This window comes from Schistocerca piceifrons, chromosome 9, assembly GCF_021461385.2.
Source record: "Schistocerca piceifrons isolate TAMUIC-IGC-003096 chromosome 9, iqSchPice1.1, whole genome shotgun sequence".
NCBI classification, from domain to species: Eukaryota; Metazoa; Arthropoda; class Insecta; order Orthoptera; family Acrididae; genus Schistocerca; species Schistocerca piceifrons.
Genome location: NC_060146.1, coordinates 90055870 through 90081177, shown reverse-complemented (window position 1 = coordinate 90081177; position 25308 = coordinate 90055870). Strand labels below are relative to the sequence as shown.

The 25308-nt window shown below is 45.8% G+C and overlaps 1 protein-coding gene across 1 annotated transcript in view; it reads right to left on the bottom strand.

Moving 5' to 3' along the window:
* Positions 1 to 3000: 3000 nt before the first annotated feature.
* The window catches only part of LOC124716724 (protein transport protein SEC31-like), a 132186-nt gene continuing 109878 nt past the window's right edge, over positions 3001 to 25308 (bottom strand). Inside the window, exons 3-4 of the mRNA XM_047243267.1 lie at positions 12251 to 12421; positions 3001 to 3392 (exon numbers count right to left, since the gene is read on the bottom strand). Of these exons, the coding sequence (XP_047099223.1) occupies positions 3001 to 3392; positions 12251 to 12421 (563 nt within the window). The remainder of the gene's footprint in view (positions 3393 to 12250; positions 12422 to 25308) is intronic.

Sequence of the window (25308 nt, the reverse complement as noted above, 5' to 3'; positions counted from 1 at the left end):
GATGTTAGCAACAGTTTGGGAAAGGTGTGGGTAGTGGTTGATCCTTTGTTGAGCCAGCCGATGAAAGTGTGTCACAAGGGAGAGAAAGCCTGACGAGCGTTTTGGAAAGAGTTGACGCTTCAGTTAGTCAGCGAAAGTTCGGGGTAAAAGTTGGCAATAATCTGGTGGAGTGATCGGAGGCTTTCCCGGCGTATGTGTTGTTTCCAGCCGGATGCGATTGTTGAAGTCCCACGATATTTCGGCGAATAGCCTTTCCGCGATCATCAGGTGGTTGTGATGGAATAGTCTGTCTGCTCGTTATCAGTGTTATTTATGTCCGTCAGTCGGGCTTCGATTCCCTGCGCCGACGGTTTGGGTGCGGCCGCCGACAATCCGTTTGCGGTCATCGACCCAGGTTCGCGCCCACCCCGGCGCGGCGCCGTGTGGTGGAAGATGCAGAATCCCGTGAGTGTCCTCTGCGGCCGTCGTAGAAGGGTCTTGTGTCCGCTTGTGGCGCGACTCCTTGATGGAGTTAAGTAATGGTTGCCATGCCTTGCTTAGTTGAAAACCTGTGTCTCGGTTTATGAGGTTGTCCGTTACGCCAATTTCAATGGCCTCCTTGAAGATGCGGTCCCAGTAGAAACTGGTAGGGACCAGAATCTTGGTCTCCTCGTATTTGGCGTTGTGTCCAGTTTCCAAGCAGTGTTCTGCCAGTGCCGATTTGGTGGGGTGGCCTAGGCGCGTGTGGCGTTGGTGTTCTTTTCAGCGATCTTCGACCGGACTGGTTCAAATGGCTCTGAGCACTATGGGACTTAACTTCTAAGGTCATCAGTCCCCTAGAACTTAGAACTACTTAAACCTAACTAACCTAAGGACACCACACACATCCATTCCCGAGGCAAGATTCGAACCTGCGACCGTAGCAGTCGCTCGGTTCCAGACTGAAGCACCTAGAACCGCTCGGCCACTCCGGCCGGCGACTGTTCGGATTGTTTGACCGATGTAGGATTTGCCGCAACCACATGGAATATTATATACGCCCGCTTTCTTGGGGGCAAATCCGTCATTCACTGTCCCCAGTAGGGCCCGTATCTCGGATGGTGGTCGGAAGACCGTGTCAGTTTTGTGTTGTTTTAGCAGTCTCCCAATTTTTGATGTCGCGTTGACTGCATGCGGTAGAAAGGCGAGTCTTGCTTCCGCATCTTTATACTGTTCTTCATCTGGGTTTCTGTAGTGTTTCCGTCGTGTGAGGGCTGTCTGAGTCTGTCGTTTGCTGTATCCGTTCTTGTGAAACACATTTTATAGGTGTTTGAGTTGTAAGTAGGCTGTCTAGGTTTTTATGTCGGTAACGCCAGGTAGCGCTCTATATGAAAATCACTGGCTGTGCTGTGTGCAGTCTGTGGCTGGGTGGCATTGTTGGAATTTGCTATTGTAGTGTTGGGCAGTTGGCTGTTAACAGCGCATAGCGTTGCGCAGTTGGAGGTGAGCCGCCAGCAGTGGTGGATATGGGGAGAGAGATGGCGGAGTTTTGAGAGCGGATGATCTGGACGTGTGTCCATCAGAGACAGTAAATTTGTAAGACTGGATGTCATGAAGTGATATATATATTGTGACTTTTGAACATTATTAAAGTAAATACATTGTTTGTTCTTTATCAAAATCTTTCATTTGCTAACTACGCCTATCAGTAGTTAGTCCCTTCAGTAGTTAGAATCTTTTATTTAGCTGGCAGTAGTTGCGCTCGCTGTATTGCAGTAGTTGGAGTAATGAAGATTTTTGTGAGGTAAGTGATTCATGAAAGGTATAGGTTATTGTTAGTCAGGCCCATTCTTTTGTAGAGATTTTTCAAAGTCAGATTGCGTTGCGCTAAATATATTGTGTGTCAGTTTAGTGTTGATCAGAATAGGTAAAGAGCGAAATGTCTGAGTACGTTCAATTCTGCTCAGCCGTTTGAATATCAAATAATGTAAGAGGTTTATCAGCACAGTCATTCATTAATTTTTCTAAGGGGACGTTTCAGAGTTCTTTGCAGACTTTGTTCATCTGATATCGAGTATTCCCTATGAACCAGTGTGTTGAGCATCCCGTTGAGTTGTGCAGCATTGTGGCAACACGAGGCATGCAGATATAGGTCCGTATGTGGAGGCTTGCGGTACACGCTATGACCCAGTGTGCGTTTTGATCTCCGCTCTAGGAGTACATCAAGAAAGGGTAATTTCCCTTCCTTCTCGATCTCCATGGTGAACCGTATGTTGTCGTGGACGGAATGTAGATGTTCTAAAAATGTCTGTAGATGATCAGGTCCGTGGGGCCAAATGACAAATGGTAGCACATTCTTCCACAAGAGCCGAAACCAAAGGAGGTACAGATGTTGGACACTGGGATGCGGAAAGAAGTGGAAACTCTAGAATGAGATTTTCACTCTGCTTTTGAGTGTACGCTGGTTCGTAGGAGAACTTCTGTAAAGTTTGGAAGGTAGGAGACGAGGTACTGGCAGAAGTAAAGTTGTGAAGACGGGGCGTGAGTCGTGCTTGGGTAATTCAGTTGGTAGAGCACTTGTCCGCGAAAGGCAAAGGTCCCGAGTTCGAGTCTCGGTCCGGCACACAGTTTTAATCTGCCAGGAAGTTTCACATCAGTTCACACTCCGCTGCAGAGTGAAAATCTCATTCTGGGCACGGGTTTCCGTTCGGTCGCTTGAAGTTCCTCCTCTTCGAAACTCTCCATAAATAAGTTGGCAACCACTGGTGAGAGAGGGCTCCCCATAGCCACACCGTCGGTTTGCTCATATTATTGGCTTTGAAGACGAAGTAGGTGGATATAAGTACGTGCCTGAACAGTTGTGTCAACTCGGGACCGAATTTCTCGCTGATAAGGTGAATCGAATCTCCTAGCCGGACCCTTGTGAATAGACACAACATCAAAGCTCACCATGATGTCTGTTCCTCGTAGGGTTAGCTCCCTAAATTGGTAATGGAGGGTTACGAACTGGCTGACACTTTGTCGAGCGACACGGTGAGAACGTCAAAACACTGCTACAGTCTGGGGAAGTTTTCGGACGTGGCCGAGGCTTTGGTGAGGCGGACGGCGTGAGGGGCAGAGGTGCGGCAGGTGGCGGAGGGTGCGCTGCGCCGGGGACGCTGCGAGGCGGCGGCAGGAAGGGCCGGCAATCGATAGCGGCGCCGGCGCCGGCGGCCATTGCTGCCGGACGTCGCGACGCCTGCCGCCACCGCCGCCTCTGAGGGACCGGGCACGGCGGCCGGACCTCGGCGTCGACGTGTGGGGGAGCGGAGGGGCGGGGGTAGCGGCGGGGGCGGCGAGCGGAGTGGCGGGAGCGGGGGTGGAGGGCGGCTGTGAGGGCGGGAAACACCGCGGCCACGCGCCGTCAGAACACTCCAGCTGGTTCTCTTCAGCGGCTGGAGAATTCGCAGTCACACTACTTTCCAATCTCGTTTACTCTGAATCGTTGCTTGGGGCTACATGACCAAATGCCCTCTCCGCTCCTATATTCCACCGTTTTCAGTGACGGTCATTGTGGTGTCACCGCCAGACACCACACTCGCTAGGTGGTAGCCTTTAAATCAGCCGCGGTCCGTTAGTATACGTCGGACCCGCGTGTCGCCACTATCAGTGATTGCAGACCGTGCGCCGCCACACGGCGGGTCTAGCCTAGAGAGACTCCCTAGCACTCGCTCCAGTTGTACAGCCGACTTTGCTAGCGATGGTTCACTGACTACATACGCTCTCATTTGCAGAGATGACAGTTTAGCATAGCCTTCAGCTATGTCATTTGCTACGACCTAGCAAGGCGCCATATTCTTCAAGAATGTATTCTGAACAGTTAATATTGTGAATCATGTACCGTCAAGAGGGACGTTCAACATTAATGGATTAAAGTTAAGTATCAAACTAATTACGTCCGATTTGTGAATTCTAATTCCTTGTCATGTTCCAGACCTCACGTCAGTATAGTTCTTCCCTCCTCACGCCAGCCTGCGTGAGCTAAAGCGCGTGCATTTCGGCCTCCTCTAGTAACACAACAGTCATGTCACTTGCATCTTAATGTTAATTATTTCGTTTCGCTTCTTGAAAGAACAGCTTCATAATTACTCTGAGCCACAACTGAATTACCTCGATGTGTTGCTTAAACCCGATCTGGCGAGTATCCCAGAAACTCGAACAGTATTCGAGAACAGATCGCACAAGCACTCTACATGCGGACTTCTTTTCTATATGAGTTATGCTGCCCTAGAGTTCTTCCAATAAACCGATGCCGGCCGTTCACCTTTCCCATTATCAGCCTTAGGTGTTAGCTGAATTCCGTGTCACCTTGCAGCGTTATGTCTTGACATTTAATCGACTTCAGTGAGTCAAGTAGCATAGCAGTAACACTGTATTCGCCCGTTACCAGATTGTTTTTGCTACACATCTGCAGTAACTTACATTTTTCACATTTAGTGCAGAAATACTGTCTAAGCCGTACCGCGTCCTACTAAAGTGATTCAACGAGGACACTTTACAGTACGCTACAGTGTCGTCAGCATTCAGTCGCAGGTTGCTGCCCATCGAATTCTTCAGATCGTTTACAGCAGTCCTATCAGATTTCCCTGGGGCAGTCCTGACAATAGCTTCGTCTGTGATGAACACACCTCGCCCACGATAAGGTGCCGGCGAGAGTGGCCGAGCGGTTCTAGGCGCTACAGTCTGGAACCGCGCGACCGCTACTGTCGCAGGTTCGAATCCTGCCTCGGGCATGGATGTGTGTGATGTCCTTGGGTTAGGTAGGTTTAAGTAGTTCTACGTTCTAGGGGACTGATGACCTCAGCAGTTAAGTCCCACAGTGCTCAGAGCCATTTGAACCATTTGAACCACGATAACGTACTGGGTCCCATTGCTTAAGAAGTCTTCAAGCCACTCACATGCACTACCGATCAAAAATTTTCGACCATGCTAAAAACTATGTACATTACTTAAATGTACAAACACATTCTACAAACTAAACAGACCAATAAAATAAATATTTTCCCTATTATTGCGCACAATACAATATATTTAAGCTTTCAGTCTCTTCAAAGTATCCACCCTTTCCCATCAGAACACTTGCAAAAACTCTTCGCTTTCTGGAGGTAAGATTTTGTAGTGTTTTTGCAGGTATTGCAGTCCAGCGCGTCTGTAAATTATTCCACAGATCTGCATCATTACAAGGCCTCACTTTTCCGATCTACATGTCAAGTTCGTCCCATAATAATTCAATTGAATATAAGTCAGGTGACTGACTTGGACAAATCACATTCTTCAGTTCCCCACATTTATCCTTTCTATTGTCATACACCACGCACAATTTAGAAGCATGTTGGGGATCATTGTCCTGCAGCAGAACAAACCCACGACCAATAAGTGTCTTGCCAAATGGAACTGATCAGGTACACAAACACACTGCTACACGCACACAGTGTACTGCGAACTGATTGGTACACACACAGCTGAAGGAATGAGACCTCTTCAAATGTAGGTACATTGTTGAGCAGTATCTTCTGACACCCTTTCTTCATTGATGTTCTATTAATTCTCGCTACATCACCGACTTTATCATCTGGAAAACATCCCGACCCCTTAACGGATCCTCCACTATGATTCATTACTGAAGTCGCATTGAATCTTCGCCGGCCGCTGTGGCCGAGCGTTTCTAGGAGCTTCAGTGTCGAACTACGCGGCTGCTGCGGTCGCAGGTTCGAATCCTGCCTCGGGCATCGATGTGTGTGATGTCCTTAGGTAAGTTAGGTTTAAGCAGTTCTAAGTCTAGGGGACTGAAGACCTCAGATGTTAAGTTCCATAGTGCTTAGAGCCATTTGAACCATTAACTCTTCATACGTTCTCCAGGAAGTCGAGAAACACTCGATGATGGTTGTCAGCTTCTTCAAACTTAGATTGGAGCTGCTCGCATACCATTTGGTTCCTCACAAATTTCAGTTGCAGTACGAATCGTCTGCCGTTTACTCTGTATACGTATGAACTGATGTTCCCTGCATGATAGTATTCAGCGTCTTCCAAATCGCGGAACACGGGCATTGGCTACCGGTTTGCTTAAACATCTGCAGCGGCTAGACCACTGTAGATTTGGCTATGCCAGCTTTTGTTGCTATTGTCCTACTGGAATACCTTTCCTCACGCAGAATTACATCACTTTTTTCGATTCCAATCTCTTGCCTCCGTCCCATTAGGAAGTAACGTGGTGTGAACCTGGTCAGGTATACTAACACACTGCTACAGACACACAATGTACTGTGAACTAATGAGAACTGATTGCTACACAGACAGCTGAGGAAATAAGACTTATTCGAATGGAAGTGTCTTACGTGAAGGCATGTCAGTGTTATTGTGCATACTCGTCAGCGCGCCGCTGTGCGAACAACCAGTCACATGCACAACACAGGTGCTTAGTACTTACGCGTCTGTTCTTGTTTTATTACGAGGAGGAGGATATAATAGAAGTCCCTGTTTTAACTGCAGTCTAATTCTCTGTAAAGGACAGTAAAGAGAAGTGGGCCACAGAGTTGTGCTGCAGCTGTCGTCACAGGGAAGCTGGACAGCAGAGGAAATGATTAGCAAACAAACAAATACAGTAAACAGAAGTTTTACTTAACTGGCAGCTTTGCACAGTCTCCGGCACCTCACTGAGGAACTGGGTTAATATGGTAAAGATTTGCATATTTTATTCGTTGATTTTAAGAAGGCCTGTGATTGCATACATCGCAAGAGCCTGCTCAACTGTTTAAGGGAGTTTGGCATAGCAGAGAAACTCATCGATCTGATAAAGATCTGTCTGAACACGTGCAAAGGTGAAGATGGGAAATCGCGTAACTGAGGAGTTTGAAATTGTGACAGGACTCAGGCAAGGAGATGGGCTGTCCCCTATCCTGTTCAACTTTGCCCTCGAGAAGATCGTACGCGAGACCTTCCAAGAAAACGAAGGGATTGAAATCGGAGGAAACAGACTGGGATACTTAGCCTATGCAGACGACTACTCTCTAGGTCGGAAGAGGAGCTGGAGCAAATGACCAAAGCACTAAAGGAGGCTGCCAGCAAATTTGGGCTACACATAAACGAAGCCCAGACAGAGTACCTCGTTATGACGCGTGGTCATTGTCAGACTGCTGATCATCTACAATCACAGCACGTTGGGGACCAGTCCTACAAGAGAGTGCAAGAATTCAAATACCTAGGGGCACTTTTCACTGAGGTCATGTGAAGCAATGCCAGAATACAAGCAGGAAACCGATCTTACCACAGCCTAGCACAGCTGCTTCGGTCCAGATATCTCACCAGACAGTTCAAGATTCGACTGTACAAAACCCTGATACAGCCGCCGGCCGGTGTGGCCGCGCGGTTCTAGGCACTTCAGTCTGGAACCGCGTTACCGCTACGGTCGCAGGTTCGAATCCGGCCTCGGGCATGGATGTGTGTGATAGGTTAGTTAGGTTTAAGTAGTTCTAAGTTCTAGGGGACTGATGACTAGAGATGTTAAGTCCAATAGTGTTCAGAGCCATTTTTCTTCTGATCCAGCCTGTTGTTCTATATGACTGTGAGACATGGAGTATCCAGAAACAGGACCTCCATAAGCTTCTTGTTTTTGAGAGAAAAGTGCTTCGGAAGATCTTCGGTCCAGTTCTGGATGCAGATATGGGGGAATGGAGGATCAGATACAACCGAGAGCTTGAGGAACTATACCAGCAGCCCAACATAGCAGGAACTGTCAAAGCCAAACGAATGCAGTGGGCCGGCCATGTGGCCCGGATGGAGGATCACAGATGGCCTTGGAAGCTCCTGGATTTTTCACCTACAGGAAAGAGACGCCCAGGGACAATGAAGAAGCGTTGTAGGGATGGACTCCATGAAGATTTAAACCAAGTGTCAATAGCTGTGAACGGATGACGGATGGCAGCAATGGACAGAATACAGTGGAGGAGGAAACTTGTAGATGCGCGCGGTCCACTGGGGCTGATCACATAGTAGTAGTGTAAGACGTCGTGGTCTCCTGACCTTCATTGCTTACATATTCTGCCCTCACAATCATATTCCGCACATCAAGACGCTTCATTCGAACCCAAACTCGATAAGATAAAATCAATGTTGTATGAATTCTTGTAAACGATATGCAATTAACAAGTAAGCGCACCGTGGTTGAAATACTCGAGGCTGGCGTACACACATACATTCCAGACACAACAGTCACAGAAGCTTTTAGTTCGGGAGAGAAACCACACAACGGGACGCCCGTCCCTACAGAGGACGACCCAGCCTATGTCGGCCGGTGACCGCCCGTGTAGCGAACAGCGTGGGCCCGAGTGAAAGGGGGGAACAACCCCGTGTTCGGCTTCAAATCAAATTCCGCTACATTGTGTGGGAGCGAGCAGCCTACGCATTCTTTACACACAGCACGCAGTTTCAGAGATTTTCACAGGGAGATGCCACAGGTTTCCGGATTGGTCGCCTTAAACGAAACGTCATCCTCCCGTTTTAGAAGAGCAATGCTGATTGGCAGACGATATTTCTGACGCCTTGAGCTCAAGGAATAATGGAAGAGACCGAAAGATATACCCCTTCACATCTGGCGTGGAGAGGCGCCATTCTGTTGTCGCTCTTGGAGCGAGGAACAAGTCTTTCCTCAGTACTTCACCGGGAGAGCACCTCTGTCGAGAGCGAATCGAAGTGCTACTCTATATTGAGTCCTTGCGATTAAGCGTTGTTCACTGTGTTGGCCAACACACTTATTGTGTGGTGTGAATGGACAGAGTTATAGTTAAACGACTGCGAGTGAATTTTGAGTGGCATCGCAGTGGAATGGTTATCTGACTGGTGTACCACTCCAATAGTTAGACTAGGGGCGAATAGGAATCCTTGACTTCATCAAGCCATAGGGAGAGTTTGATTGGCGAAGGTCAATCCAGATAGAACGAGAGTTATCTTATTTGTCAGCAGCGAATGGCGTAGACAGCAGTCATCACAGCTTACGGTATTGTGCGCTACAGCTATTGCGAGCCCCATATTTCCTCCACAACAGTACACTTCACTGCATTTCACACGCAACAGCCTCGACCGTACCTAGCAACATTCTAAAGGATAATTATTCAAGTTGAGCAGGCATGCCTCTCAGCCATTCTGCCAAGTCAACAACCATCTTAAACTTTGTGTAGAAATTTCATTAGCGAATCCTATCCTTGAGAGGTAACTTCACATTCCGAAAAGATCCAGGATATAACTTGTTTAATTCATAACTAAAAGTGCCATTGTGATTTCTCAGAATTTTTGCAAAATAAATAATAACTTTCGTTAGTTTCATGTTTTTCTTATACTAACTAGCACTACTCCAGTACCCAAGTATCCCACTAGTTACATAAGAAAATTTGTGAATTTTTGTGTCATTTCCTTACAGCGGACGACTCCAGAAGATATTTATTGCTGAAAGTTTTTCAGGCATTTCTCTTTAGAACGTTAGGTGCGCCTGTCTGACTTCTGTAGTAGTGTGGGGGTGGAAATTGCATCTTGTAGGAGCCACAGGGTAAAGGGTACATCTCAGATTAATCCGTTGCGCAGAATAACAGATCAACCCCACACCTCAGTAGTAGTAGTAGCTTTGCCCAAGCGTTACAAAGAAACTTTACAAACAACAAACAGCAAAAAATCCATCTATTACGAGAAGCAAAAGCGCCGTGCAGTGTCAGCTTGCCGATCGAAAACTTTTGACCAGTAGTGTATCTGGGAATCCATTCTCTATGCTGGGCCATTCCTTAACGGTCTGCACTGGGCCATCATGTCATACGCTTTCTGGTAATCTAGGGATATGAAATCTGCTTGTTAGTCTTAATCGTTATTTCACAAGATATTATGTGAGAAAAGGGCAAGCTAGAGTTTGCACAAGCAAAACTTTCTGAGTTCGTGCTGATTTATGTGCATAAGCTTTTCTTTCTCAAGGAAATGTGGTATATTCCGATGTCCACTCTTTTACCCTTGTTGTATCCAAGAGTCACCTCCGCTTTTCTCCATGGACTGGGGAAGTTGCGTAGGGCGAGAGATTCGCGATATACAGGGTGATCAAAAAGTCAGTATAAATTTGAAAACTTAATAAACCACGGAATAATGTAGATAGAGACGTAAAAATTGACACACATGCTTGGAATGACATGGGGTTTTATTAGGAATGATCATCAAAATAAAATAAGAGCTCGAACAGAAAGGTTTAGGTGTTCGTTTTTCCCGCGCGCTGTTCGGGAGTGGAATGGTAGGGAGATAGTATGATTGTGGTTCGATGAACCCTCTGCCAAGCACTTAAATGTGAATTGCAGAGTAATCATGTAGATGTAGATGGAGATGTAGAACAAAAAAAAAACATAGTTCACAAAATGTCCGACGGATGGCGCTGGACAGCAAAACGTCAGTAACTGCTCCCGTGACGGGTGAGAGGTACGCCGATATGTTACAGAATCGCATCATTCCCAGCCACCTGCTGATGAACACCTGCTGGAACGTACGAAATGCGGGAGGCTCTCCACTCTATATTGCTAGACGCGTGAAATCTCCTGCGCGCGTCGTTTGGTGATGATCGTGTGCTCAGCCGCCACTTTCGTCATACTTGGCCTTCCAGGTCCCCAGACCTCAGTTCGTGCGATTATTGGCTTTGGGGTTACCCGAAATCGCAAGTGTATCGTGATCAACCGACGTCTCTAGGGATGCCGAAAGACAACATCCGACGCCAATGCCTCACCATAACTCTGGACGTGCTTTACAGTGCTGTTCACAACATTATTCCTCAACTACAGCTATTGTTGAGGAATGATGGTGGACATACTGAGCATTTCCTGTAAAGAACATCATCTTTGCTTTGTCTAACTTTGTTATGCTAATTATTGCTATTCTGGTCGGATGAAGCGCCATCTGTAGGACATTTTTGAACTTTTGTATTTTTTTTTTTTCTTCTAATAAAACCCCATGTCATTCCAAGCTTGTGTGTCAATTTGTACCTCTCTATGTACATTATTCCGTCGTTTATTGTGATTTCCCTAAATCACTCCAGGCAAATGCCGGGATGGTTCCTCTGAAAGGGCACGACCGACTTCCTTCCCCATCCTTCCCTAATCCGATGGGACCGATGACCACGCTGTCTGGTCTCCTTCCCCAAAACCAACCAACCAACCGTCGTTTATTCAGTTTTCAAATTTATACTGACTTTTTGGTCACCCGGTATGTGATGTAAGTGAGGGGCAGTTCCCGAACTGTACTCTGACTCCAACCGAATTGAAATTCCATCCGTACCTCTTTCTTTTCTAGTCTATTGGAGACTTCTAAAGGCCAGGGTTGCTTATTTCTAAGTCATCTACATGGGAGTGCGATGGTCAAACGATGGTACATGTGTACGTTGCTTCTGCGAGAATGATTTTTTTCACTAAATTTGTAACTATAACTTGCCTTTTGCGTCTTCTAATGTAACAACAGACTGGTCGACGACTGATATAGACGACTCTATGACGACTCACAGATAAAAAAATTCTTTAAATTATTGTGGGAAACGACAACCGAACAATAACTCGCACTACTTTGTAGGAGCTGTGATACTGGAGGCGTACCATCAAAACATCGTGCACTCAGTTAAGGAGACAGCAAGAGCAGGTAAGATGGACTATAACGCAGTCAATACCTCATGAATCGAAGTTTCTCACAAGAATAAAATACAGAAACATAGGAAAGAAAATTGAGGATGTGTCAGACAACGTTCATTTTGGCCTTAGGAAAGCTTAAAGCAGGAGGAAGGTATTTCTAATGTTGCGATTGATAGTAGATGCGAGCCTTTACAAAAATTCAGATACGCTCGTAGAATTAGTGGGCCTAGATAAAGATAAAGCTTTCGACAATGTAAAATGGCACAAGGTGTTCGGAATTCTGAGGAAAAACTCGAGTAAGTTTTAGGGAAAGACAGAAAATTTACAATGTGTAGCCGGCACAGTAGCTCTGCATGTTCGGTCAGGCAACCAGCCACTCTCCGTAATAAGAATCTGAGTGAAATTGTCATCAGTGGAGGAATGACGAAGAAACAGATAGATAGAAGAGAGAAAATGGGGTAGCTTTTATGACCAGCAAATAAAGTGTTACGAGTCCCGCATTCGAAACAAGCTTGCTTGAATTTCTAATAGGAATCTTCAGCAGTAGCTCCCGACGGCTTCTGGCATAAGTTAGGCTTGCGCGCTTCCGATACCCAATCGAAAGCGAAACGTAACCTCACTGTCCGTCGCCAAGCAACATTCTGCTCGGCGTCCTGCTACAGGGCGCTCGCGCGGTACGACCCCTTCACCCGACATCTCTGAGAATCGGCTCGCGGTCGGTTGCTGCTCACCACTGAACTCGAAGAACGCCACCGAGCAGCTGCGAATAGCAGCTGTGCGGGTCTCGAAGGCTACAGGCACATACAGGACCGTATTTTAACCGATGCCTGCATTGTCAATCTGGCGGTGGTGAGTAACAGGACACTCGCATTGCAAGACGGCCTTCGTTTCGACCCTGCATTTTGGCCCCTTCAGATACCCAGGCATCTTATTCTTTGCCGGTGAGTGCTCGTACTCTATGCTTCTCTTAAATCATTTCGTAAGAAGAGTTTACTAGTAGCTACAATCGTGAAACTAATTTGACCTTACACTTACATGGCTTTTGTGTATTGCCAACAGTCTACAAATATGGCGAACTGTGCTTGCAAATTCTACCCAGCCATTTTCATGTGTTAATTGTGTCTATTGGGGCTTTCTGACTCTTTTAAGTGTACTTGGAGAGCATTTACTCGTATTTGCATTGTGAACACTGCAAGTACTAGTTTTACTAAGAATTTTTATTTTTTAAATATCCTTGTTGCTTGGCGTGTAACCTGCAGTGTTACTTACGCTGCAGGAGTTACAAATATTGTTTCATTGGAAGCCACTTAGGAACTTTGTTCTTTTAAATTTATTGAGAGATCTTTTATCTTTGCCCATTGGCTCAATAATGCTCTCCTCTGTGTGGGCGCTCTGGTTTTAACAGTCATCGCCCACTGGTGGCAACTGCGATCAAGTGGGCGTCATTAGTTGAATCAGTTGCCGGCCGCGGTGGTCTAGCGGTTCTGGCGCTGCAGTCCGGAACCGCGGGACTGCTACGGTCGCAGGTTCGAATCCTGCCTCGGGCATGGGTGTGTGTGATGTCCTTAGGTTAGTTAGGTTTAAGTAGTTCTAAGTTCTAGGGGACATGACCTAAGATGTTGAGTCCCATAGTGCTCAGAGCCATTTGAACCATTTTTGAACTTGAATCAGTTACCAACTAATCTTGTAGTGTGGGCATTTCTGCTTCAAGCTAATAATTAGTGCCCAGCACTTGTTGTTGAAATCACTTCAGTGTCGTTTATCGATTTCATTTCTACAAATTGTTGTCTGCTCTTATACTGTTATGTAATTGTGACTCACTGATTTGAACCTAGCACCTATCGCCTGTCTGCGTTAATTTTATTCCCATATAATTTTCCTAATCAGGATATTTTCCCTCTGTTCTTGCCCAATATAGGTGGGGACAGAGCCATTGGAGACCTAGCAGTCAACTGATGTTAACAAGCTGCGACATCGTCGCGAAAAACACAGTGACCCGTATAAGTAATAAGTTTCTTTAGTTTACGTCTATGGTCACAATCTTTTTTGTTTAACAGATTACCGGTTTCGGTTAATGACCATCATCAGATCTGTTTCATAAAAACAAAGTACTATGTTAACATCTGATGATGCCACTATGGCTGCAGTGCATTAGGACTTTGCTTTTATGAAACAGATCTGATGATGGTCATTAAAGACCGAAATCGGTAATCTGTTAAACAAAAAAGATTGTGACCATAGACGTAAATTTAAGAAACTTATAACTGATCTTAAATTGTACCAGTCCTAATTGTAAGAACTTTCTTATCCGATTAGCAGTACATATTAAGGGCTCTCGTTCTTCTTAAAGCAATGTTAAAGAATAAATTACTTTTTTGGTTGATCTTTTGTTTATGAATAAACGTCTTTTTTCGTACAGATGTTGACTTTGAAACCTCCTGGCACATTAAAACTGTGTGCCGGACCGAGACTCGATCTAGGAACCTTTGCCTTTCGCAGGCAAGCGCACTTTCCCCGAGTTCGACTCTCGGTCCGGCACACAATTTTAAACTGCCAGGAAGATTCATATCAGCGCACACTCCGCTGCAGAGTGAAAATCTCATTTGACTTTGTTACCCAGCACCCTATCGTTCCCAGTTCGAGCCAGCTATACTGTTTCAGTAACAAGTCACCCTCGTTCTACCAACGGCGTGTCAAAGAGTGCGGAGAGGCGGACGGAGGTTCAGGGCACTATCTTTTCCTTGCGGTGGGAACTGCCCCTAAATGGCAGAAGTGTAGGTAATAATCAACGGCATGAGTATGCAGAAGGCAATGGCAACCACTGCATTTGTTGCACATAACGTCTATCCACTGGCTTTTATGTCTGTAATTGGTGATCTCTCTATTGTCAAAAGATTCCATATTAGTCCCGCATTTGGATCTCCAGGACAGGACTGCCAAGGTGACGGAGGAGAAGGAGGAGGAAATGATCATGACAAAAAGATGCAATAACTAAGGAAAGAGTAAAATTATACGAATCGGAGTGCGGAGTGTCGGAAGTTTAAATGCCGTTGGGAAGCTGGAAAGGCTCTGTTTAGATATAATATGGATCAGTGAAGTGAAAGAGAAACAAGATAATCATTTCTTGCAACGGCCTTGCCGCAGTGGATACACCGGTTTCAGTGAAATCACCCAAGTTAAGCGCTGTCGGGCGTGGCCGGCACTTGGATGGGTGACCATCCAGCAGCCATGCGCCGTTGCCATTTTTCGGGGTGCACTCAGCCTCGTGATGCCAATTGAGGAGCTACTCGACCGAATAGTAGCGGCTCCGGTCAAAGAAAACCATCATAACGACCGGGAGAGCGGTGTGCGCACCCCATGCCCCTCCTATCCGCATCCTCAACTGAGGATGACACGGCGATCGGATGGTCCCGATGGGCCACTTGTGGCCTGAAGGCGGAGTGTAAGCATTTCTTGGCAAATTAACATAAGGTAATTTCGACAGCAACAGAAAATGGTAGAACAAGAGTAGGATTAGTTATGAATATGAAGTTAGGGCAGGAATTACTGTGAACAGTTCTGCGATAGGGTTGTTCTCATCAGATTCGACAGGAAACTAACGTCGTATACGATAGGTTAGGTGTACATGTCGATGTACAAGCAAAAGCCGAGTGATTGACGAAGCGTATGAGGATACTGAAGTGATAATTCAGTACGTAATGGGAGATGATAAACTAATAATCATGCGTGACTGGAACGCGGTTCTTGAAGGAAGGAATTGAAGAAAGACTTATGGGATGACATGATCTTGGGGGTACGAATGATAGAGAAGAAAGACTAACTGCGGTATATTTCAGATGGTGATAGCGAATACTTTGCTGAAGAACCATAAGGAGAGGAAGTTTCTTGGAAAAGGCCGGGAGATACGGGAAGATTACAGTTAGATTACATCATGGGCAGGCAAAAATCAGACATTGGATTTTAAGGGGTACCTAGGAGGAGGTCACATTTTAGTTATTGGAGAAGAGTAAACTGAAGTTTAAGAGGATTAACCGGAAGAATCATGTGGAAGAAATAGGGATACTGCAGTATCGATGAGTCTAAGGATGGGGGTACTGCACTACTGAATACAACAGTCGGCAGTTTAGTTGGAGAGAAGTGGCCATCCGTAAAATGGAAAATCACAGATGTTGGTCAGACTTAGGTAAAAGGAAGGCAACTGCGAAGAAATCTTGGGTAGCTGGAGAAATACTTCAACTGATAGACGAAAGAAGGAAGTACAAAAATGTTCAGGGAAAGGCAGGTATTCAGCAATGCAAATCAGTTAGGAATAAAATAAATAGTAAGTGCAGGGAAGCCAAAGCGAAGTGGTTGCAGGAAGAATGTGAAAGAATCGAAAAAGAAATGATCGTCTGAAAGACAGATTCAACATACAGGAAAGTCAAACCAATTTTTGACGCCATTAAAAGTAAAGGCGTGAACATTAAGAGTGCAATGGAAAACTGTTAACGTATAGGAGAGAGTGGATAGGTGGAAAGAGTCTATTTAAGGCCTCTATGAGGGGGAAATTTGTGTCATAACGTGACAGAAAAAATGGAGTCAATGTCGAATTCGTGGTGCATTCATTTAGAGAGTCAGTTGCAAGAACTTTCGTAGACTTGTGATCAAATAAGGCAAAAGATATTCATAACATTCCGTCGGAATTTCTAAAATCATTAGTCAAAATGTCAACCAAACGACTAATCAAGTTGATGTGTAGAATCTATGAGTCTGGGGACATACTATCAGGCCTTCGAAGAAACGTCACTCAGTCAGTTCCTCAGCGATCACAAGAGATAAGTGGTAGAACTAACGCACACTCAGCTTAACAACTCACGCATCCAAGCTGCTGACAAGAATAATAAACAAAAGATTGGAAAGGAGAACTGAGGAACTGTTAGATGATCAGTATTACTTAAGGAATGGTAAAGGCACGGGAGGCAGTTTTGAAACTGGTCTTGATAATGAAAGCAGGACTGAAGAAAAATCAAGATCTAGGAAAAGCGTACGACAGTGAAGGTGAAAGATCTTCGCAATTCTAGGAAATATAAGATCAGGCTATAGGGAGAGACGGGTAATTCGGTATCTTTAGATGAACCGAGAGGGGATAATAACGTTAAAGGACCAAGAACGAAGCGCTCTGATTAAAGAAAGTTGACAGACAAGAATGCCGTCTTTCGCTGCTACTTTTCAGTCTATGCGTCGAAGAAGCAATGACGCAGATAAAAGGAAGTTTCAGCGGTCGTCTTGTCATTTGGCTATCCCAGGATGACGCACGGTCAGACTCAAACTTCAATATGTCGGCGATCATAAACGTGACGAAAAGCATTACACAGGGCAGGAATTCCTGGCAGGCCGGATCAAACCAGTGAGAAGACCGATGAGAAAAATAAGTAAATAAAAATAAAAAAAATCAGGGAAAAGTAAGAATGGAAAACTCATACGGAAGTGCTCCGATTAAAAATTTCTTCAGGAATGCCATACCAAGGAAAATACAGTCATTGACGATAGGTGCCATGGAGGTGAGAAATTATTACGTATCACCCACTGTTACAAATAGCTCCTGCCTTTTTCTCTGGGATTAATATCGCCTGACCTGGCAAATGTGACAGGGTGTTTGAGTGTTCGTCACACCAGGATCATACATGTATGCCCTGTAAACGCGGCTGTTGTGACTATGGATGTGTCCACGGAATACTCATAACGAAGATGCGGCAGAGATGACAACACCTGGTCACCAAAAATGTTGAAATAAACATCCAGTTCATGTTCACGGAAGAATGTATGAGTTGGCTCAAGTCATGGTACGAGAACCAGCACGAAAACATCAAACGACCATCTTCGATCTTAACTGCACCATCTACACAACTCGGGTTAAACGCCTTATTATGCCGTCGCTGCATCCAATGCCTTACTCCATTGCTAATAGTTTGCGCGTAGCGGCGAGTGAATATGAAAACGTTGCACGTGGACTTGAAGGCCTCACAGAACCGTGCGGTCTGCATAAAACGACATCGGTAGAGGCAGGCAGCTGAATGATTCTGTGTGTAGTTTCCTTTCCGCGTTTATTGACTGCAAAGCTAGCAGGTGGCATTCAACCTCTCAGTAACCATTGTTTGGAATTATCATAGAAATAAATACTCGAGTTCTGGCATACTTTTTTCTGTTAAAGTAGGTCTAAGTTCCAGGGGACTGATGACCTCAAAGTCCCATAGTGCTCAGAGTCATTTGAACCATTTGAACCAGAAAACGTTTTTTCACCAATTATAGCTTGGAAGTCTCTCTTATATCTGATTACAAAGGCTAGAGTAAGAAGTGTTTCACGAAGAAGATAAGCAAGGTACGCCGTTTTGTTGTGGTCTTGAGGCCGAAATTCCACGATATGGCAAATGTCTTACAAAACCGTAAAACCATATTCAAATGCTACTCTTTTGGTGCACTGTGTTTGTGTGCCTTTACTGAGGACGAATACAGGAAGAAGATCTAAGTACGGGGTAGTAAGACGACACCAGAAATTCCTTTACGCGATGCCTTGGAGCGCAGACACGCTCGTCAAATTTTTGAAGCTTATTTTGAGCCAGTCGCTCGTCTCTTTGAGTCATTTCCGCCACTGACAAACGGGGACACCTAAAATGATTGCCTCTTATCCTTCTCGCGTAGCGAGAATTAGCTAATTAGAGTTGACAGCTTATTCAAGAAATTTCCGTTCGCGTTTCGCGCGGTCTACGTTTGGTCATAGAATCTGATGCCAGCTCACGATATTTTTTTTTCCTTGCGGCAGCGCTCACTCTTTTTTTCCACACCATCCTGCGGAAAAAGAGAAAAGAATTTTTGTAGGAAAAAATATCGCCGTGCGTAGCCGCCGCGCAGGCGAATGCAGTAAATATTCCAGGAGGTCCTCTTTTCTCTCTTAGTGACTAATTAGTTCAACCACGTAACCCAGCTTTGCGACGGACGCGAGTTGGCGAAAGAGGTTGCATGCGTTCACCCGTGGTATTTTTTTTTTTCGTATCAAAGATTCTTTTTTATTCCTCCATACTTTGTCTCCTAAAAGGAAACGCCATTTCTCAAACTCTGCAGCAGCTAGTTAGTACCCTTTTGCGGACAGCAGACGTGTTGCATAAACTGAAACAGGATCTTCCATCATCATTCCTCATCCAACCTCTTTCTCCCTCCAACTCTTATTCGCTGTCGTCTAAATGCTTCCCCACCCCTATTTTTTCACATTTTCCCTTCCTCCATGCCCCTCCTCCCTTCCTGCAGCTTAAACGCACGTTCCCTCTATCATTGATCACCGCTTGCTACAATTTTTTATTTCCGTTTTTTTTCGCTTCGAGTTCCTGAAACAGATTCTCAGAAACGCTTTCTGTTTACTCAGGCTCTAGCCGGTGGTCAGAGGAAAAAAACGAGGGAGAGAGAGTGGAGAAAGAGAGGAGGAAGATTTGGAAGCCACGTGGGGGAGGAGGTGGGCAAAGAGGTAGAGAGAGGAGGGAGGAATTGGAGAGAGAGGCGACTTGTTGTATGAATAAATATTCTGTCAAGCGTGGGCCAAATTTACGCAGGCGATGAGGTAATTAGGTTCTCAAAAACTCGCGGACGCAGGGCCGCTATGTTTCTGGCTGCTGGCGCGGCCAAAACACACACACTAACAGGCGTATACGCACACACACTGACACATACGCAGACACGAGTGCATGCATTGCGGACGGGACGAAAAATTTCGGAGACCTCTGTCGTTAATTACCATCATAAAGCAGGCCAGGAAGCAAGCTGTATGAAGTATCCCAGAGCTCCCCCTGCCCCCTCGCAACCCCTTTCTCTGCCGGGAAGCGGTTTTTTATTCGGGGTCGGAGACCGCCGCCGAGTTGCAAGAGTCGCGGCGGGCTTGGTAATTACTTGTGCCGGACAGGCCAACCGTGAGCGGGGCGGAGGCGGAGGGACGTGTCTGCCGCGGGGGCGGGCGCGCTGCGGGGGCGGGTGGAGGTCGCGCCGCTAATTAGCTGAGTGGTGCGACTGCCGTTGCTGCAGAGCACGCGCCAGTTGGTCCGAGCACAGAGCGGATTCTGTCTCTCTCTCTCTATCTCTCTCTGTGTGTGTGTGTGTGTGTGTGTGTGTGTGTGTCAACACTCGGCGGCAGCGGCGGACGTTTACTGCGCGTCCGACGTCGGGGCCGCGTCGCCATGGCAACCAGACAGGAGCTCCAGTGGAATCACCTGCCCCGGTCGTTTTCACTGAAATCTTCTCTCTGTTTCATCTCGCTCCCTCTCGAACTATCGAATCCAAACACCCTTCATTACAAGGCGATTCAGCTGCCACAACCTTTCTCGTTTTATTCAACCCGCAAAGTTACACTATTGGTTTTTGAGCCGTGGTGCTCGTTAAAAGGCTGGCCGCAAGATGAGACGCAGGTCCGTGACGTGACGCAGGGTGACTCACGGTGAGTTTTTGCGAACCACACAACTGAATGAATTGGTCCTACGCACGTTAGGCGGGCCGCGAGATGAGACGCAGGCCCGTGAGGTGACGCAGGGGGGCTCACGCCAAATTCCTCACGGCAGCGTGAGTCACGGCGACAGTCATCGCAAGTTGGATCGCAGTTTCAATACGCAGTTTGCTGAGGAACTTTGGCTCTGGCAGAGATGGCGACTACTTCTGCTATGTTAATAGATATAAGTTCAGAATCGGATTCCGATTCTGAGTTTGAGTTCGAAACGGTGTGTTACATCGCTTTGATGAAACAAAAAGCAGAAAAAAGTGCGTACATGAGAAGAAGACTAGAAGACTAAGTCATGGGCAATTCGCTTTAGCCGGCCGTGCGGTTCTAGGCGCTGCAGTCTGGAACCGCGAGACCGCTACGGTCGCAGGTTCGAATCCTGCCCCAGGCATGGATGTGTGTGATGTCGTTAGGTTCGTTAGGTTTAACTAGTTCTAAGTTCTAGGGGACTAATGACCTCAGAAGTTGAGTCCCATAGTGCTCAGAGCCATTTGAACCAATTCGCTTTAGCTAAGGAATCTGATGATGAAAAATTCACGAACTATTTTAGATTAAACCGTGATATATATATATATATATATGTGTGTGTGTGTGTGTGTGTGTGTGTGTGTGTGTGTGTGAGTGTGTGTGTGTGTGTATAGCCACTAACCTCCGAAAGCTCTTGACCGATTGCTTTGAAATTTTGACACAACGTTGCATTCCAATACAGGATGGTTTTTAGGTACTTATTTCTTTAATATATTATATATAACCTATAAACATGTAATTTTTCACGATTTTCGTAACAATGTTTCCCGTTATAAAATTTGTATAAATTCATATATCATCAGAAATGTACTCGGACGTCAGTTTCGATTCTATATTGATATCAAAGACGTGGTTAAATCCATCTATTCCATTTTCACTGGTAGATATGGAGGGCTACACGCTAGTAAGGAAGCTAGGCATCGTTTCTGATAAACATTTAACCATTACAGAGCACATCACGAAAATTTGCTACAGAGTTTTAACAATGTCAATGTAGAATGTTACGGTTCTAGGAGCTCCAGTCTGGAACCGCGCTACCGCTATGGTTGCAGGTTCGAATCCTGCCTCGGGCATGGATGTGTGTGATGTCCTTAGGTTGGTTAGGTTTAAGTAGTTCTAAGTTCTAGGGGACTGATGACCTGAGATGTTAAGTCCCATAGTGCTCAAAGCCATGTGAACCTTTCGTCTTTTTTTTTTATAATGTTAACAACGAATTACAATTTCGTATGTCCGTTTCCTTCGTCACTTCCCCCCACTTCTCAGCTTTCAGCTTCGTTTTCAAGTAATCTCCAACTAACTTTGCGAACACGTACGGCTTCAGTTAGCTTTTCCTCCATTTCGAACTACCAACAGCCAGAACCACCGTGAGCCTCGCAGTAAACTGCGTACAGGAGACTGCGGTCCGCAGGGTCACCAAGCGCAGCAACTACGTCACGTCACACTGCGCTCTAACGTGCGCAGCACCATTCAGTTGTGTGGTTCGCAAAAACTCACCGTGAGTCAACCTGCGTCATGTCACGGACCTGCGTCTCATCTTGCGGTCCGCCTAACGTGCGTAGGACCAATTCATTCAGTTGTGTGGTTCGCAAAAACTCACCGTGAGTCACCCTGTGTCACCTCACGGACCTGCGTCTCATCTTGCGGCCAGCCTTAATATTGGCTGGTGAGGTGACACAGGGTGACTCACGGTGAGTTTTTGCGAACCACACAACTGAATGAATTGGTCCTACGCACGTTAGACCGCAGCGTGACGTGACTCAGTTCCTGCGCTTGGTGGCGCTGCAGACCGCAGTCTCCTGTACGCAGTTTACTGCGAGGCTCACGGTGGTTCTGGCTGTTGGTAGTTCGAAATGGAGGAAAAGCTAATTGAAGCCGTGCGTGGTGATGACAATACAGAACTATAGGCAACTAGCGGACCCGGCTATACTTCCGCAGTTGCTAAATATGGATGGGAAATGTGTATGCAACCTACGCTATCGTCAATGGTTTTGACTGGGCGTTATGAGTCAATCACTCAGTCAATGAGGACAGTGCCTTTTACATCATATAAAGACCTCACATGTTCTCAAATCTCTGAAAACAATTAATCCAAGGAATAGTTCCTTAAGAAAGTTCGAGGAAACGAGAAATATGCTTTTATATTTATATATTAAAAAATGAAGCCATTGAGTTCACATAAAGACTGTAATACCCTTGGTTACTTCATTTGGGTATATAGTAACCCTAGTTCCAATGCTTTCAAGTTTGGACACAATGTTGCACTGGACTACGAGGATGTAACTGAAATATATGAATTTATACAAATTTTATAACGGGGAAACATTGTTACGAAAAGTCGTGAAAAATTACGTGTATATAGGATATATATAATATATTAAAGAAATAGGTACCTAGAAACCATCCTGTATTAGAACGCAACGTTGTGTGAAAATTTCAAAGCAGTCGGTCAAGAGCTTTCGGAGGTTAGTGGCTGTACACAAACCAACAGAACATATAGAAGAGATATATCTTAATCATAATAGCTTACCTTAAAAACACAGCTAGTTTCTCCTTGGTTCCAATCGGCCTTGTAGCGTTGCATCCCTCTCTGTCAACTTCATTCTTGACGAGACCATGCACTTCTTGGAATTTATCACGGTTTAATATAAAATAGTTCGTGAATTTTTCATCATCAAATTCCTTAGTTAAAGCGAGTTCCCCATGAGTTACTTTTCTTTTCATGTACGCGTTTTTTTCTGCTTTTGGTTTCATCAAAGCGATGTAACACAACTGCGTATTGAAACTGTGATCCAACTTGCGATGATTGTCGCCGTGACTCACGCTGCCGTGAGGAATTTGGCGTGAGCCCCCCTGCGTCAACTCACGGACCTGCGTCTCATCTTGCGGCCCGCCAAATGGCGCGCCAGTCTCTTGGGTGTCCATTATCGATCCTTCGATGTTTCTTACCTTTGCTTGCCTTGTTGTTTTCTGCATTCGCGGGGCGAGGGGCAGTTGACGTTTGCTCGGACTACCTGCTAAGACGCCGCGAGGTACGAGGTGGGAAGCAACCACGTATACAGGGTGAAAAGTATTTAAACCGACAACTCTGGGAGGTTACATAGGACATCAAAACAAATATTTTCCCCTAATGTCATTTCTTCCTATGAGGAGTATTTAAATCAGTAGATTTCTCTGGTGGCAAATTAATTAAACCAACAAACACTTTTCCATTTTTTTATGACCAAGACACAACACATTAACACAACCCAATTTCAATTACAATAGATTTTCACAAATGCCTCCACTGACACTAAAAAAAGGTTACACCGTCGGATTATATTCAGTCTGACATGGGCAAAAACTCCAGGAGTATCCTCAATTGTTCCTGCTGCTGCTACTATCCAGGCAACCAGGTCCTCTTCTGATGCAACAGGAGTTGGGTAAACAAGGTTGCGCATCTCTCCCCAAACAAAGAAGTCCAAAGGGGCATATCTGGGGATCGAGCAGGCCACGGTACAGGACCACCTATGCCAATCCACGTTTCTGGGAACCGTCGGTTCAGGAATCGAAGTGCAAGACGACTGAAATGTGCCGGCGCCCCGTCATGTTGGAACCACATGCGTTGTCTTGTAGGGAGTGGGACGTCTTCCAGCAATTTTGGCAATGGTCTGGCGAGAAACTTGTGCCTGCCATTTGATGGCCTAGGTAGCAGATACGGCCCAATTAAACAGTCCCCAACAACACCGATCCACACATTAACGAAGAACCACACTTGATGAGTGCTAGTAACTGTGGCATGTGGGTTATCCTCACTCCAAACATGCGAATTGTTCATGCTGAAGACTCCATCACGCCCGAACGTCGCTTTATCGATAAACAGAGGATGGAAATGTAGGATGCATTTCACACTGTTCCAGATACCACTGCGAAAACTGTGCTCTGGGTGGATAATCATCTGGTTCCAGGTTGTGGACACGCTGTAAGTGAAATGGACGTAACAATTTCTCTCGAAGAACTGTTCTTACATTCGCCTGATTCGTCCCCATGTTACGTGCAATTGAAGGATCCCGCTCCACATGCTGCAAGACAGCTTCCTCAAATTGCAGCGTTCTTACCGTGCGATGGTGTCCCTGTCCAGGTAATCTGCTAAATGACCCTGTCTCACGCAGACGATGGTACACAGCAGCAAAGGTCGTAAGATGCGGGATACGGCGATTAGGACATTGTTGGTGATAAACCCACTGCGCAGCTCGTCCGTTGTGGTGCGCTACGTAATACGGCCTCCACCGGTTTAAATAATCCTCATAGGAAAAAAATGACATTAGGGAAAAATATTTGTTTTTATGTCCCCTACAACCTCCCATTGTTTGTCGGTTTAAATACTTTTCACTCTGTATGTGGAGTTGGTTGTACGCGGTCTGCCGGTTCAGGATGGAGGATGTGTTGGCTGCCTGCCTGTCTGTTCTCCTGATTTTGCTCGCCGTGCCGTGCGATCGCCTAGCTTGGGTTGCTGCCTGGTGTATCCTACACGAGCCATACCGGACGTCCAGCAGAAGTCAAGCAGCCTTGAGTTTCTTTTAAAGAAAAGAAGCAAATGTATAAGACCTTTAGTAATCAATTTTGGTGGCCCCTTAAGTGTGGCCTTAGCGTTTACACTGCCTTTGGGGAGAGCTAATTCTTTTAAATTTAAATAGTTGGGGTTCCCTGTCCTTATAATCTTTTGGGGGTTTTATTTGAATTTTCTCTTTGGGGTTCTTTCCTTGTGCTTGGTTAAATGTTTACTTGTATGGCCGGAAAAGACTCCTGGTTAAAACTCGGAGAAGGTGTTTGATGTTACTGCCGCCTCCGGCATTCGTCTTTTCAATTAAGTGTTCTCATCCCTTCGAGCGACCTGGTGTCACTCCTCGTTAATTAATGCTGGTTTATGTGTACTTAATTTTGAATTGGCCATGTGAATTAATATTTTGGAGCGCAGTATAGCACTATGGCAACCTCATTGTATACCACCTTGTGCCCCGGTCTAGTACCTTAATTTTCAGTGGTACGAGTTAGCTCCACTACCGGTTTTACTGATGTGCCACCTTCAAAATCTTGTCTTGTATAAGTGTGCCCCATGTGTGTCTGGGAACACAGAGATGAGCTTCAGTGTGACTTCGTTGC